We start from the raw sequence: 15,521 nt of genomic DNA on the forward strand, positions 1-15,521 counted from the left end.
TTATATAAATTGAACTTATTCTAAAATATTTATGTAGAAAAATAATGGATACTTAAGATTTTAGGCCTCGTTTGGTGAGCCGGACTGGATTGGACAAATTCAATTAAAACGGACATGGGTCCAATCTGTTGTTTGGTGGGCTTAAATGAATCATGGACTGGTTATCACTCAAATTTTTATGTAGGATACTAGTCCAGCATATGCTGGATTTGAAAACCCACGCTGAGAGGTGGGTTTAGAAGACTAACGAGCTTTTGTCTCTTCTTTTCTCTTCGTCTCCCTCTTCTCCCCTCTGCGTCGTCTTTGCTATGTTCTCTCCTCTCTCATCTCTCATCTCTCTTCTTCTCTCAGCTCTCCTCTCTCTTCTTCTCTCATGTCCTTTCTCTTCTGGTTTTTTTTTATAAACAGATTCTTTGTTCTGGTTTATTTGGCTCTCTCTTACTATTTTTTTTGAATTTGTGTTAGATATTGAATTTGTGTTGACGATGTTGAGTGCTGTAATTTTGTTCTTATTTTTGGGTTTAATTTCACTTTTCATTGAAGATCTTTCATATCTGGTATTGGGATTCCAGAATTTGCATAATTCATTCTTCTTCTTTTGTCCTGTGAATGTTGTTTTTCAGTTTGTGTTTTATTGAATTTGAAAAATATACTATCGAATTTTCAGTTTGTATATGAGTTTGATTTTGGGTTTGAGAGTTATCTTCTTGGTTTGATTAGGATTTTTCATTTGGATCTAGGCTTTTTGCAAAAAATTGAGGTGTTTCTTCAGTTGGGGGCAAAAAGTTGGAATTATTGTTAATAAATAAAATAAAATAAAATATTGATTTATTAAATACAAAAAAGCTAATTTCAGTCTGTTGTTTGGTGCAAATATGAACAAGACTGGATTCAAAACCTAACCAGTCCAAGCTAGCCCAATCCAATGCTTCAAAGCCCATCCTAATCAGTCCAAGCCAACCTATCAAACGGGGCCTTAGGTTATTAATCTATTCTCTCATAGTTTTCTTAAGTTGTTGACCCCCCCAAAGCATAATTTCTGGCTTCGCCAGCCATTAGGATCCCTTACGAATTTTTTTTCAACGATCCAAAATATCTATTTTTTAAGTTTATATTCATAAATCATCCTTGCAAAAAATTTGATAAATTGGAAACCGTTTCGACATCCAATATATTTATAATATTTATATTTATATTATTTTAATCACCGTATTGGTGCCGTACCCGTATCCTACTTTTTGAAAATTTGCCATATCGGAGTATCATATTATATTGTATCAACGTACCCATATCCGTATTGGTGCAACATTAAAAGGCCACGTATCCAAAAAAAAAAAAACATAAAAGGTCACAAATTAAGTATCAATTATCACAAGGGCATGCTAGAAAAATCAAATCCATTTCCCTAACATGCATCCTAGCAACCAAAAACGATGTAGAGTTCTTACGCATCAATATTTACATACATATACACAGGAAAACCTCTAACCAAGGCGTGAAGAACCCCTACCTGGTGTCCACACAACTGTAAAACTAAACACCACGGTAGAGCTCCAGGAGAGTCGGAAATCCCTATGAACAACAAGGATCAACATCAAACTCCAACTTACATTATCACTTTAAATTACAACCCACTTTCACTTCTTGGGTTTGTTAAACCAAAATATCCACTTTTTAGTACAATTCTAGCTCTTAGGAGTCTCTGATCATGTGGTCAGGGGCGGATCCACAGAGGAGCAAGGGTGGTCAATTGACCCCTGCAACCTCTGAAATCCTCCATTAGAGCCCTGCAAGTTGACCCTCCCAAGCTGTTCGACGAAATGCCACAATGGGGCAAATTCTGTGCAGGCTGGAGGTGTTTGCGCAGCGCAGGCTTGCGCGCAGCGCGCAGCGCGCGCGTCATTTTATTTTGTTCGCTCGACGTCAAAACGACGTCGTTACACTTATTTTTTTTTTTTGCGCTGGACATCAAAACGACGTCGTTCCACTTAACTTTTTTTTTTTTTTAAAACACCTGGCCAAAACGACGTCGTTTTGGCACAGGTTTAAAAAAAAAAAAAAATAACACAGCATCTGTTCGATAATTCCCTTTCCCCAATCAGTTTTAGTTCATTTCTAACTTCTCAATTCAAGTTCTCAACCCTAAATTCCCAACCCCAACTAAAACAACCAACCTCCAATTCAACGGTGGCTTCTCCTCCCCCTACAAATCCGGCGGCGGCGGCAGCAAAGTGGCGGCGGTGGGCAGCAGAAAATTGAATAGCTCTTGTCCCCCAAATTCAATTTGATTTCAAAGTTGGATTGGATTTGTCTCTCAAATTTGAAAGTATGTTATCTTAATTTATTTATGCTTTAATAATTAGTAAAGATTCTTATATTCTTGATTAGTTGTTGTTGTTTGTTGTTGAGATTTGATTTTCGTTTGTTAGTTTGAATAAATTATGGCTATACTTTTATGTTAGTTTGAATAAATTAGGGGTTTTGATTTTGATTAGTTAGTTTGAATAAATTAAGGTATTATTTTTATGTTAGATTATATCTTGGTTAGTTTCAATAAATTAAGGGTTTTGGTTTTGGTTAGTTAGTTTGAATAAATTAGGGTTTTACTTGTATGTCATATTATATCTCTTGGTTAGTTTGAATAAATTAGGGGTTTTGATTTTGGTTAGTTAGTTTGAATAAAATAGTGTTTTATGTTAGCTAGATTATATTTGGTAAATTTGATTGGTTGTTGGGATTTTTTTTTTTTTTTGGGTTACTTTTCATAAGTATGAGTTTTTATTATATTGGTTATTTCTACCAATACAGTTATGGAACGCTATTTTAAGAGAAGGTTTGCATCAACTACTTCTAGTTCGGATAATGTGGGTAGTTCGAGTTCGAGAGATGTGGATATTTCAAGAGATGTGGATGTTTCAAGAGATGTGGATAGTTCGAAAGAAAGTGAGTTGCAAGATATCTTGGCTAATCTTATTGCAGACCCCGGACTTCGGCCTCAAATGTTAGACTATGATCCTAATATTAGAGACGAAGTTCGAAGAGCATATCTACAAAAAGGTCCATGTCAGCCTAAGGATCATACATTTCCACAAACTGATCTTTCAGGGTATGATCGACGCTTTAATGTCAAGTGGTTTGATGAGTTTGACTGGTTGGAGTACAGTATTAGTAAAGATGCTGCATTTTGCCTTTATTGTTATCTCTTCAAATCCAATTTTAGAATTGGTCAAGGGTGTAGCGACGCCTTCACAGAAATGGGTTTTAGGAATTGGAAGAAGAAAGAGAAGATTAGGCAACATGTTGGGCATGTTGGAAGTGTTCATAATCAATCTAGACAATATTGTGTGGATCTTATGAATCAAAAGCAACACATCCGAACAGTTTTGATAAAGCAATCAGAGCAAGCTCGTATTGATTATCGTATTTGCTTGACAGCTTCTCTTGATTGCGTGAGATTTTTGTTGAGGCAAGGTCTTCCTTTTCGTGGGCATGATGAGAGTGACACTTCAAGCAACAAGGGGAATTATTTGGAGCTCTTACAATTTCTTGCTGATCATGATGAGAAAGTTAAAGCCGTTGTGTTAGAAAATGCTCCCGGGAATCTCAAGTTAATAGCTCCAACAATTCAAAAAGATCTTGTGAATGCTTGTGCCACTGAAACTATTAAGAAAATCATTAAGGATATGGATGGTGCATTCTTCTCTTTATTAGTTGATGAATCACGTGATGTGTCAGTAAAAGAACAGATGGCGGTGGTGTTTCGTTATGTGGACAAAAGTGGAGATGTAATTGAGAGGTTTGTGGGCATTCAACACGTTAGCGACACTACATCAAACTCACTCAAGTATCTTCCTTTTGTGGCAAACATGATATCTTGGTTCCAAACATGGATGATGCATATGTCGCTCAATGGAGATCACATCGGAGAGCTCCTATAATAACACATCTCCATCATTATCGTGTGGACATCTTTATTCAAATCATTGAGTGGCAACTTGCGGAATTAAATCATCGCTTCAGTGAGGTAAATACTGAGTTACTTCTTTGTTTGACATGTTTGAGTCCAGATGATTCATTCATAGCTTTTAACAAACAAAAGCTACTTCGTTTTGCTGAATTTTATCCTCAAGATTTTACTTCCCGAGATCTTTTGGCACTTGAAGATCAACTTGAGATTTATATTAATCATATGCGTACAATGATAGATTTTTCTCAATTGAAAGGGATTGGTAGCCTTGCAAGAAAATTGGTGGAGAAAGGGTTGCATAGAACATATAATTATGTTTATTTGCTTCTCACATTAGCCTTAACTTTACCGGTTGCAACTGCTTCTGTGGAGAGAGCATTTTCTGCTATGAATATTGTGAAAGGTCCACTTCGCAACCGAATGGGAGATCAATGGTTGAGTGATAGCTTACTTGTTTATATTGAGAAAGATGTATTTGCTTGTATTGATAATGAAACTATAATGCTACGTTTTCAGAATATGAAAACTCGTCGTGGACAATTGTAATGTGGTTTTTTCTATTAATTATGAATGATAATATTATCGTTTCATTTTTATGGGTATATTTTGTATAAAAAAAATTTACCCTTTAAACGTTGACCCCCGGAAGGAAATTTCCTGGATCCGCCACTGCATGTGGTTCTGCTATGGACTTACTAAAGAAATTAAAGACTTCAATTAAAAACAGAAACTTCAGTTTTGTTAAACAATTTAGGCAGGAACACTTTGCCTTTGGAAAATCATTAAAAATCCATTTTGATTCAAAATGGTGTAAAAATTTCCAGATCATACGTAGACATATAAAACTTCAACATATCAAAATTTCATTGAATTCCGACTTAAGGAAGCAAGTCAAAGACTAAATCCAAAACAGACTAGGCAGCAGAGTTTTCTGTTTTCTGCAGAATAATTCCAATTCGAAAATTTGCCAAAAATCCAATTTAACTCCAATTTGAATGAAATCAGTTTTGAAATACTCATCAAAATGTCTATTTTTCACACATCAAAACCCCAGTTTAAAACATAAATACGAACTAGGTCATTTTGTCCAGAACAGAACACATACTCAGATTTCTGCATAAATGCAGATTTCATCAACATCCATCTCATTCTTTGACAATCAGTTCTAATCAGCTTTAAACACCAAAACAGTCCCAAATTCAAGATAAAATGACTATTATCCTGATCAAACTCAGAAATATCCAACACACCCAATCAGTCGTTAACTCAGAAAGAGATTAAAGCCAACATTCTCCCAAACCACACTTGGAAACAAGAGATTAAAGCCTAATCAGTCACTAACTTAGAAAGAGGAAATTTTAGAAACTCAACCAAATCCAAGAATTGTTTACCTTATCTTGTAGTGCTCGTTCCTACGATCCTACAGGCGAAACTGGCGTAAGAATTGGAGTTGTAGAGAATGGGTTTCTGAGAAACTCGCGAAGTAGGAGTTGAACTGGAACCTCATCCTTCGAAGGCTTGGTGTATATTTGTCCTATTCGTAACGATCCTCCTGACCTTGCGTCAGGGAAAGTGGCTGAAATTCGTGAAGAGAACCTCGAGAATTTTGGCTTGGTGTATATTTGTCCTATTCGTAACGACCCTGACCTTGCGTCAGGGAAAGTGGCTGAAACTCGTGAAGACAAACTGGAGAAATTTGTGAAGTAGGAGCTAAAAACCAGAGTCCTTCTGTGGTGCATCAGCTGTACCGGTACAGTCACCCACATGACAGGCACGTGATGTTTTTTTAAAAACAATGGGAACCGGCTGTTTTGGGTAACAGGTTAATGAAGGAAAAAAAACCACGCGCTCGTTCTTCAACTTGCTCTGAACTGTCGCTCGTCCTACTCCTCTGTATTGTGGAGCTGGATAGTCTCGACGGCGCAAACCGGTGGCAGAGGACGGGTCGGACTCGCTTGAATCGTCTCAGAGCTGCGTCGACCTTTCGGACCTTGCGATCGTTGTGTCATCGTGGGAAGATGCGTTAGAGTTGTTGGGTGGTGCTGCGTTCACGGCAGCAGCGGCGGCGGCGCTGATATTGTTGGGAAACGTCATCGTCGCGGAAGCTTCGACTTCGCCTTCGGCGTTTGTACAGAACATCATCTACTCAACAAGATTGCCATCTTCTCCAATTCCTATTGCCCGTATGTTATTATCTCTCTATTGCTTGTTCATTTTGGCTTTGGTGATAAATTTAAGTTATTGGGATTGGAAATTCATAAAGCAATCAAATTGGAATTTGAGAATTGTGAGTTGGTCAATTTGATAATTATGAGAAATATTTAGAGTGTTCATGTTGAGGAAAATATGAATCCATCATCTCAAATGGGACCTTTTTACTAATTTATAGATTACTTTTCATTTTCATGGATTTATTGCATTGTTTTCTAATTCTGGGAAATGAATTGGTGCGTTTCATCTACTAAATCTTCAGCTTTCTGTTATTGAAATAGTTCGCAAGTTGAGTAGAAATGTTTAGAAAAAGAACTCTGTCCATGCCTGTGTGTGTGAATTTAAGTAATGTTGGAATGAGGGATTGTGTGCTGTTTTGTGGATTCTTCTTTGAGGGTCTCTTGCTTGGTGAGAATTGTACAGACAGGGAAAGGGGAAGTGGGTAGACAAAGCCAAACTCTCACCCAGAAGCAGCTCCTCATCACTTTCATGTGGTACAACAAAATTTCAAGCCAAAGCTTGACCATCAACGTTGGGACAAAGACAATACCCCTTCACCATTCAAATTCAACTTCAATTCACATGCATCTGGCTGGGAGATTTTAGTTCCCACGCATCTGGCTTCTCTTGGTTGTTGTTTCTTTGTTTTTTCTCTCTTATTTTTTTAATTTATTTAGAGCAACAAGTTTGGGTTTTGTGAATTTTTCTTCCTTCAATTTTTCCCTTGTCCTTTTTTTAAAATAAAAATTAGAATGAGGTTCTCTAATATATTAAATTAGATTTTTTTAATTATAGCATAAGATTTCATTTTATTGTAAAAAAAAATCATTCATCTTAGTCATCAAAGAAAATAGAGCATTGAGATACCAGTTAGAGAAGAAGAACAGAGAGGTTGTGGTGAGGTTCAATCAGGGGTTTGGGTTTAATGGTGGTGGAGGTGGTGGTGGGAAAGATGACGGAGCTACTGCTAGAATTCTGGGTAATTTAGCTTTGGCTGTTGGATTGATTTATCTTTCATTTACTGGGCAGCTTGGTTGGATTTTGGATGCAATTGTTTCCATTTGGGTACTCTCTTTCATTTAGCAACTGATTTGGGGTTCTTCTCACAAATCTTAGTTCCTTTACATTTCTTAAAAAAAAAAAAAAAACAGTTAGTTTTATGCTATTTTTGTGTCTAATATAATCATTTTTAATTTTGACTCTGACATCAGCATGTAGGATTATATCTCTAATAAAATTGATGCCTTTTCACATCCAGCTCCTTGCAGTGCTTGTAGCAATTGTTGGTGTGGGTGCTTTTCTGTGGTGGGCAAGGCAGGATATGGTTCAAGACAGTGTAAGGCTACTTCTATTTTTTCTCTTGCTCACTTCTTAAAGCTCATAGTTTTCTTCAACTGTGGTATCAAACATCTATTGTTGCCTAGTGAAAACACAACCCAAGTTGTTGAGTGCTTTAATTTCCATGCTCTCAGTTTGATCATTCCCACTACCAGTTTGGCACCTACAAGTGACTAGTAAAACCTTTTTAATTATTTATGTCAGGTTCAGTTATTTTTTAAAAATATATTAGGTCTTACATGATGTTTTAGCATTTGTGGACGGTTAATTTATCAATCTACAGATCTTCTAGTGGATAGTGTACCGTGTACCGAAACGCTCTATGCTTTTTCTTTTATTTGGAGTTGACAATTAAGTAATATTGGCGTGCTCTTGATTTCAAAAAACTGTATCACAGTTGCTATATAAACAGGTAATCTGGATTGGTGTTGGATAGTTTCCATGGATAGGCATGTAGAAATCTTTTGTGTTATAATCAGTTCATTCTTTCCCATGTGAGATGTATCAGATAAAAGCATGATATGTATAGGATGTTTGGAAAAGGTTTGAGTACGCAAGTGATACTCTTTCATGTAACAATTCACGAACGCTTCATCCACATCTTGTAATCAAGTAATGTCAGAGTAACATCCTGAGGGTGATTTTCAATTGTGAAGTTTTATTTATTTCTTACTGTGATATCTTCTGCTTTTAATGAACAACAACCATTGTTCCCATACAATTCCATATAGTGAGGACTTGAGAAAATGGTTATGCACCATATGTTGTTCCCATAAAGTGCCATATAGTAGGGATGAATTTCCCATAAAGGTTTTCTTATACTGTGTTGCTCGTGATCTTCTAAGTGCTAGATAACTTAGTTCATTTTGAGTATTTTAGTTTTAAATGTAATTTTTATTGTGATTTAAATATCATGTTACAATGGATGGATTTGCAGGTTGTATGTAATTATATTTATTTTAATTAGTTTGCAATTTCAATTTTCAATTTATTTTTTAATATATTTATTTTATTATTAGGTTTAGCTTGGTTTTGCTACTGAATCAGTTATGAAGCTTTGCAGAAGTGAATTAACAAAAATTAACCAATGCCCTTTGGTTATGTTGGTCGTTGATTGATTGCAAATAAAACAGATGGAGGAAAGGGTAATTGTACACCGCTGTCTAGGTTTTGTATCATGGGACGTGCAATTGCGTAGTCTCTTTAAAGCCTAAATTGGAATAAAATTCATTTTTAATGACTTTTGTAAATCGGATATGCAATTGCATACTATTTATGCAATAGTTGACCTTATATATGCAATTATTACCATTTGTACAAACAAATTTCACTCTCTTGCTTTCTCGAAGTACACATCGAAGTACACAAACTAGTGTGGACTTAATAAGCAAGTGAAACTTTTTCAGGTTTTTGGAACTCAAATGGTTGTTCAAGTTCTTGGAACTCAAATGGTTTTTCAGGTTCTTATACTTGAGATCGATATTTTAATCATTACCCTTAACATGGATAGTGATGAATCCAATTTCTGCACCTCACAAAGGTAAAGTCAATGGTTAAAATATCGGGCCTCTAATTTACGGATATTTTGGGGAATATATCGTTATCGTTTTAGGTATCGGGAAAAAATCAACAAAAATGACAAATACAGGAATTGAAATACGTAATTTTGGTGTAAATTTTTTATAAATGTTATGTACATGATCAATGAATGTATTGAACAAATAAAACTCAAAATTTACTAATAATAAGATATACATATGATGAAATATAAGTGATATGTAATACGTGTTAATGAAAAGTTTGAAAATAAAATGTTGATTAGAATGAATAAACTATGCATAAATCCATAGTTTGTTTAAACATTGGATTACAATTTAGGCAAGTGTCCATCTACATAAATAAAGAGCTCCTATGAGGTTCAAACAATGAGGAGCAACCATCTAGATTCATATTCACTTCCTTTTTCACTAAGTGATTGCTTAGGGACCTTAGCGTACGATCTGGGATGTTTCCCTCTTGACTTTGGATATACCAAGTCATGTAATTCGACTTTGGATATAACAATAGTATATATCACACCCATACGTTTTTTTCCTTAAAAAATAATAATAATAATTTCTTCAACTCAAAATAAAACACCCATTCATGTCTTCTTCTTTCTCGTGAACTCTTATTTTTTCTTACCAAACATACCAACATTTAAATTTATAAAATGAACGCAACATACCCAACGAACGCAACCCCTGCATTCGCGTGAAAAAATAATGCGTTTGTTTGATAAAGTATTTTAACTGGTCCAATTTATCGGGGAACGGCGAACTTTACTCAACGAACGCACTCCCTGCGTTCGCCAAAAAAAGTAGCTCATTTGTTTGAAAAAGTAAGTTAGTGGGGTCCATTTTCCCAAGGAACGAGTAACTTTACTCAACGAACGCACCCCTTACTTTCGTGTGAATAAATATTCCGTTTGTTTGAAAAAGTAAGTTAGTGGGATCCATTTTTCAGGGGAACAGGCAACTTTACTCAAAGAACATAACCCCTGCGTTCGCGTGAACAAATAGCCTATTTTTTTGAAAAAGTAAACTAGTCGGGTCCATTTTCCCGGGGAACGGGAAACTTTACTCAACGAACGCAACCCATTGCGTTCGTTTGAACAAATAGCTCGTTTGTTTGATAAAGTAAGTTAGTTGGGCTCGCTTTTCTGGGGAATGGGCAATTTTACTTAAGGAACCCAAATCCTTGCGTTCGTGTGAACAAATTCCCCGTTTGTTTGAGAAAGTAAGTTAGCTGGGCTCATTTTTCCGAGGAACGGGCAACTTTACTCAACGAACATAACCCATGCGTTCGCGTGAACAAATAGCCCGTTTGTTTGAAAAAGTAAGTTAGTTGGGTCTATTTTTCAGGGGAACGGGCAACTTTACTCAACGAACGTAACCCCTGTGTTCGCATGAACAAATAGCGCGTTTGTTTGAAAAAGTAAATTAGTTGGGCCCTTTTTTGGGGAACGGGCAACTTTATTCAACGAACACAACTCCTGCGTTCGCGTGAACAAATAGCCCGTTTGTTTGAAAAAGTAAATTAGTTGGGCCCATTTTTCTGGGGAACGGGCAACTTTACTCAACGAACGCAATCCATTGCGTTCGGGTGAACAAATAGCCCGTTTGTTTGAAAAAGTTAGTTAGATGAGCTCATTTTTCCGGGGAATGGGCAACTTTACTCAACGAGCGCAACCCCTTGCGCTCGTGTGAACAAATTGCCTGTTTGTTTGAAAAAGTAAGTTAGTTGGGCTCATTTTTCCGAGAACGGGCAATTTTACTCAACGTATGAAACCCTTGCGTTCGCATGAACAAATAACCCGTTTGTTTGAAAAAGCAAGTTAGTTTGGTCTATTTTTTTCGGGAAACGGGCAACTTTACCCAATGAACGCAACCCATGTGTTCGCGTGAACAAATAGTCCGTTTGTTTGAAAAAGTAAATTAATTGGACCCATTTTTAATGGGCAACTTTACTCAAGGAACGCAACCCCTTGCGTTCGGGTGAACAAATAGCCATTTTGTTTGAAAAAGTAAGTTAGTTGGGCTCATTTTTCCGAGGAACGGGCAACTTTACTCAAATTAATGCAACTTCTACGTTCACGTGAACAAATAGTCCGTTTGTTTGAAAAAGTAAATTAGTTGGGCCCATTTTTCTGGGGAACGGGCAACTTTATTCAACAAACGCAACCCATTACGTTCAAGTGAACAAATAGCTCGTTTGTTTGAAAAAGTAAGTTAGATGGGCTCATTTTTCCGAGGAATGGACAACATTACTCAAGGAACACAACCCCTTGCGTTCATGTGAACAAATTGCCTGCTTGTTTGAAAAAGTAAGTTAGTTGTGCTCATTTTTCTGAGGAATGTACAACTTTACTCAACGAACGTAACCCTTACGTTCGCATGAACAAATAGCCATTTTGTTTGAAAAAGTAAGTTAGTTGGGTCTATTTTTCCAAGGAACGAGCAACTTTACTTAACGAATGCAACCCTTGCGTTTGCGTGAACAAATAGCCCGTTTGTTTGAAAAAGTAAGTTAGTTGGGCTCATTTTTCCGGAGAACGGGCAACTTTACTCAATGAACGCAACCTATGTGTTTGCGTGAACAAATAGCCAATTTGTTTGAAAAAGTAAATTAGTTGGGTCCAATTTCTCGGGGAACAGCCAAGTTTATTCAACAAACACACCCCCCTGCGTTTACGTGAAAAAATAGCGCATTTATTTGATAAAGTATTTTAGTTGGTCCAATTTCTCAGGGAACGACAAAGTTTACTCAACGAGTGCACCCCTTGCGTCCTCGAAGTAAAATACCTTGTTTGTTGAGTAAATCATGGAGTTCGTTGGATAATTGGTTAACAAACAACATCATTTACCCGATGAACGAGTCGCTTAGTGTTTGTTAGGTAGGTTTGTTGGCTTAAATTACTGAATATAACTTTCGTGATTTACTACTAATTTAACCCAATGAACTATTGGGAATAAAATTGAACTTTGTTGATTATCTCCAATTATTCTTATATTATTAATTAAAAAAATCAATAAAATCAAACATATGATTGTTGATATAAATATAAATTTAAAAATTTTCAACAAAAATTATTACTTAATGATGGTCGATTGATTGAGCCACATTGAATTGATGAAAAAGAAAATTGGACTTTTTCGATTATGATCAATGCCCAATTGATGATATATTACCATGAAGTGAAGTGGAAGTATGAGAAGTCTTCTTATATCCAATCTCATTGCAAGGAATGTTGTGCTGTTATGATTATAGACTAAATAACATAGATGAAAACAACGATTTTGCCCATAAATGATGGTGAAATATCCAGATTTGAAAGCAACATCGCATGTTTGGCTTTAAGGCATATATTTAACATCCTTTCATATTATTTTATTTTACATAATTCAATTATGCTTAACATATGAAATGACCAACGTGCCCTCATATTTAATGATAGATTGGACGAAATGTTAGGGAATTAAACGGCAGAGGAGACATTGGCGATAAAGACAAATTCATATCCGTAATTTTTTTAAAAAATGTCATGCGATAAATTGAAAATTGGATACAAGTTCAAGGACTAAATCAACAATTTATCCACGTTTAATGGTTTTTGTGGGCATATATCGCATATTTGATAGCACATGTGTGCAATTCTCAATTTACAATATCCATATGCATTTACATGTATGCAATCTCGTAGCATCTATGTGCAATTCAACATGCAATTGCATATATATATATATATGTATGCAATTTCGTAACGTCTGTTTGCAATTCTTAGTTTACAATATGCAATTGCATTTCGCCCTTCTTTTGGTTTTTAACTTTTTCGTTTTTACTAAAAGGCTCATTGGCTCACACTCTTATAATGTATGCAAAGATCACCAAATTTCATCTTTTTGGCTAGAAGGCCTCTTTTTTGTGTGTGTTTTGCATACTTGTTGAGTAATTTACCTCACGAAGGAGGCTATTTACCTCTTTGTCTTTTGTGAGGTAAATCGCCTATTTCCTTAGGTAAATTACTCAATGAACGGGGTATTTTATCCCATGAACGTAAGGGGTTCGTCTGTTGAGTAAACGTGATTTTTCCTAGAGTAAATTGACAAAGAAATCTTTTTTACCAATCCAATGATATCTTTTACTCATCGAATGAACACCTTACATTTTCGGAGTAAAATACCCCTTATGCGCAATTTACCTAAGGAACGAGCCGATTAACCTCATGGATGACTCGTATGATGAGAACTACTAGTTCAAGAATTAGAGTAGTGTGCCAAGGTTGGTTTTAGCTTAAAATTTTAAGAATTGTGAGGAGGTCAATTTGATAATTATGAAATTTTAAAAAATTAGGAAACAAATAAAACTTACTAAAAATACTATACTTTTCTTTGAAAATTTGTAAATTATTATTTGTATCAAAGAAACATAAGATAAGAACGTAATAAAACTCTCACAGAGGAGAGAGATTACTCTAGCATTTGAGTCGACCGCTCCACATTATCAGTAATTGCATATAGGGGTCAAAAATTGCTTTAAACATACATATTATTGGTAATTGTATACATGGGGTCAAAAATTGCATAAAATGTATGCAATTTCACAAACATTGTATGCAATTGCACATAAGAAATGTTATAGCAATGTTAATAATGGTATTCATATCCTATTATGAAGTAGGAGCTAAAAACCATCCTTTCCCCCTGTTTTTTTCTCTTTGGAATCACAAAACACACACATGGGGAAAGAAGAGATCAACACTTGTCCTTTCAATCTTATTCCAGCGACACCTATGCTAAGCTGGCTCAAGTGGTCAACACTCAACATGACACGTGTCTCTTACCTGGCCTAAGGATAGTCGCAGGATCAGATTACCAGTGAAGGATTGGACGCCCAATATTTAGCCACACCATTTCTTGATTTTCAATACTCCTAGATCTCCAAATATTCATCCGAGTTCCGAAAAAATCTCCGAAAAATACTACGAACTCAGAAAAACATGTACTTTCCTTTAATCACATCCAAAATATTTTCTTCAAAATTCTACAAATAGTTTCTAAGCACCATAAAATTCTAGGGTCACACAGAATTTTTGTCGGGCTATGTGCTCAATTCAACTCAGTCCATTATTAGCAGCCATAAGCATTAGTTGGTAGTTTGGTTGTCAAACATGGTGTAGATAAAGATTTTATTTAACCTTGAGTATCTTACAGAACAAGAGCTCGTACAACAAAGTCTTATAACATGAAATTTCCAGCGTTTATGACGTTAATTAGGAAATATTAGTAACTTGAAAAAATAAAAAATTAAACCTAACAGTAGACCATCACATGCCATTCTCACACCCCACTTGTGGCTGGGCCCTCATCCACTTTGTGGTCTTGTTGGCTTTTTTTCAATGTCTGGTTGAATTCTATATATATATGAATAAAGTATTCTAGTGTAATAAAGTCTTCTATGAATAAAGTCTTAATTTAATTTCATCGTTTACTTTTTACAATTTGTATTTCTTAATTCTTATAAATAGTGGAGTGAGAGTGAGAAATGCTAACAATTTACGTGGAATTGGCATGGCTTTAGATTCCATATAATAAAGTATTCTAATATGACCTCAAGAGTATCTAGTATCCTACTTTGTATTTTGGGCTACCAAAATCAATTTATATGGAATAACAAAAGATTTCAATTATCTCAAGGTTCGTAGGGGCAACTTTAGTAGTACATTTTTAATTATGTTGTTGAACATATATTCATTTTGATATTGTGTATTTTTGTTGTTGCATTTAATATGTATTTGTTTTATGTTAAAGCTTATTGGAAATTAGTCAATGAAACTATGAATTAAGTAGCATGATTTATACTTAGATATGGGTCCATTTTCATCAAGATATAATGGATGCAATCCACATGCTCTCTCTTTTTAATTGCAGTCCAGTCTCACCAATTAAGCAATTAGTATGCCCATAATTTTTTTAAAATTTACAGGATATGCCACTATCATAAATGGAATTATATGAAAACACTTTCCTAAAATTAAGTGTTTCCTTATATATGTGTGTGTGTGTGTATGTGTATGCATTTCCTTATATATATAATGCGTTTTCCTTGTATATATATATGTACCTGGCTTACAAGTAAGGGTTTTTTTCTTGAGTTTTCTTAAGCAGTTTTTTATGGAGCTTCATATTTATATACATACGTACCTGTCTTCCATGTAATAGTGTTTGTTTTTTTTTTTTTCAAAGAAATTTTGTATGGATTTTTAACTCAATTGAGTTTAAAGATTCATACCAAGATATTATATGAGTTCAATTACCTGGGCTAGAGGGTATAACTACCTAGACTCAGTGGCGGATCCAGAAATTTTAATTCCAGGGGTCAACGTGTAAAAGGTTAAAATTTTTTTTTATAGAAAATATACCCATCGAAATGAAACGATAATATTCTAATTCATAGTTAATAGATA

The 15,521-nt window shown here is 35.3% G+C and overlaps 1 protein-coding gene, 1 long non-coding RNA gene and 1 pseudogene across 2 annotated transcripts; 2 read left to right on the forward strand and 1 right to left on the reverse strand.

Annotated features, from left to right (window-relative positions):
* Positions 1–1,343: 1,343 nt before the first annotated feature.
* On the reverse strand, positions 1,344–5,696 carry LOC148297205 (uncharacterized). Its single transcript, XR_015833054.1, has 2 exons — positions 5,359–5,696; positions 1,344–1,572 (listed from the first exon to the last, which is right to left on the reverse strand). It is a non-coding gene; the product is annotated as an uncharacterized LOC148297205 (long non-coding RNA).
* Positions 2,811–4,539, forward strand: LOC148297206 (uncharacterized; annotated as a pseudogene).
* Positions 5,697–6,501: 805 nt separating the features above from the next.
* Positions 6,502–8,914, forward strand: LOC110752529 (uncharacterized). Its single transcript, XM_088254395.1, has 4 exons — positions 6,502–6,507; positions 6,974–7,243; positions 7,437–7,514; positions 8,542–8,914. The coding sequence occupies exons 1-4, from the start codon at positions 6,502–6,504 to the stop codon at positions 8,632–8,634; spliced, it is 447 nt and encodes a 148-aa protein (XP_088110521.1). The 3' UTR covers positions 8,635–8,914.
* Positions 8,915–15,521: the final 6,607 nt, after the last annotated feature.

The sequence above is a fragment of the Prunus avium genome, chromosome 1 (assembly GCF_965620075.1).
Source record: "Prunus avium chromosome 1, drPruAviu1.hap1.1, whole genome shotgun sequence".
In the NCBI taxonomy this organism is placed as follows: domain Eukaryota; kingdom Viridiplantae; phylum Streptophyta; class Magnoliopsida; order Rosales; family Rosaceae; genus Prunus; species Prunus avium.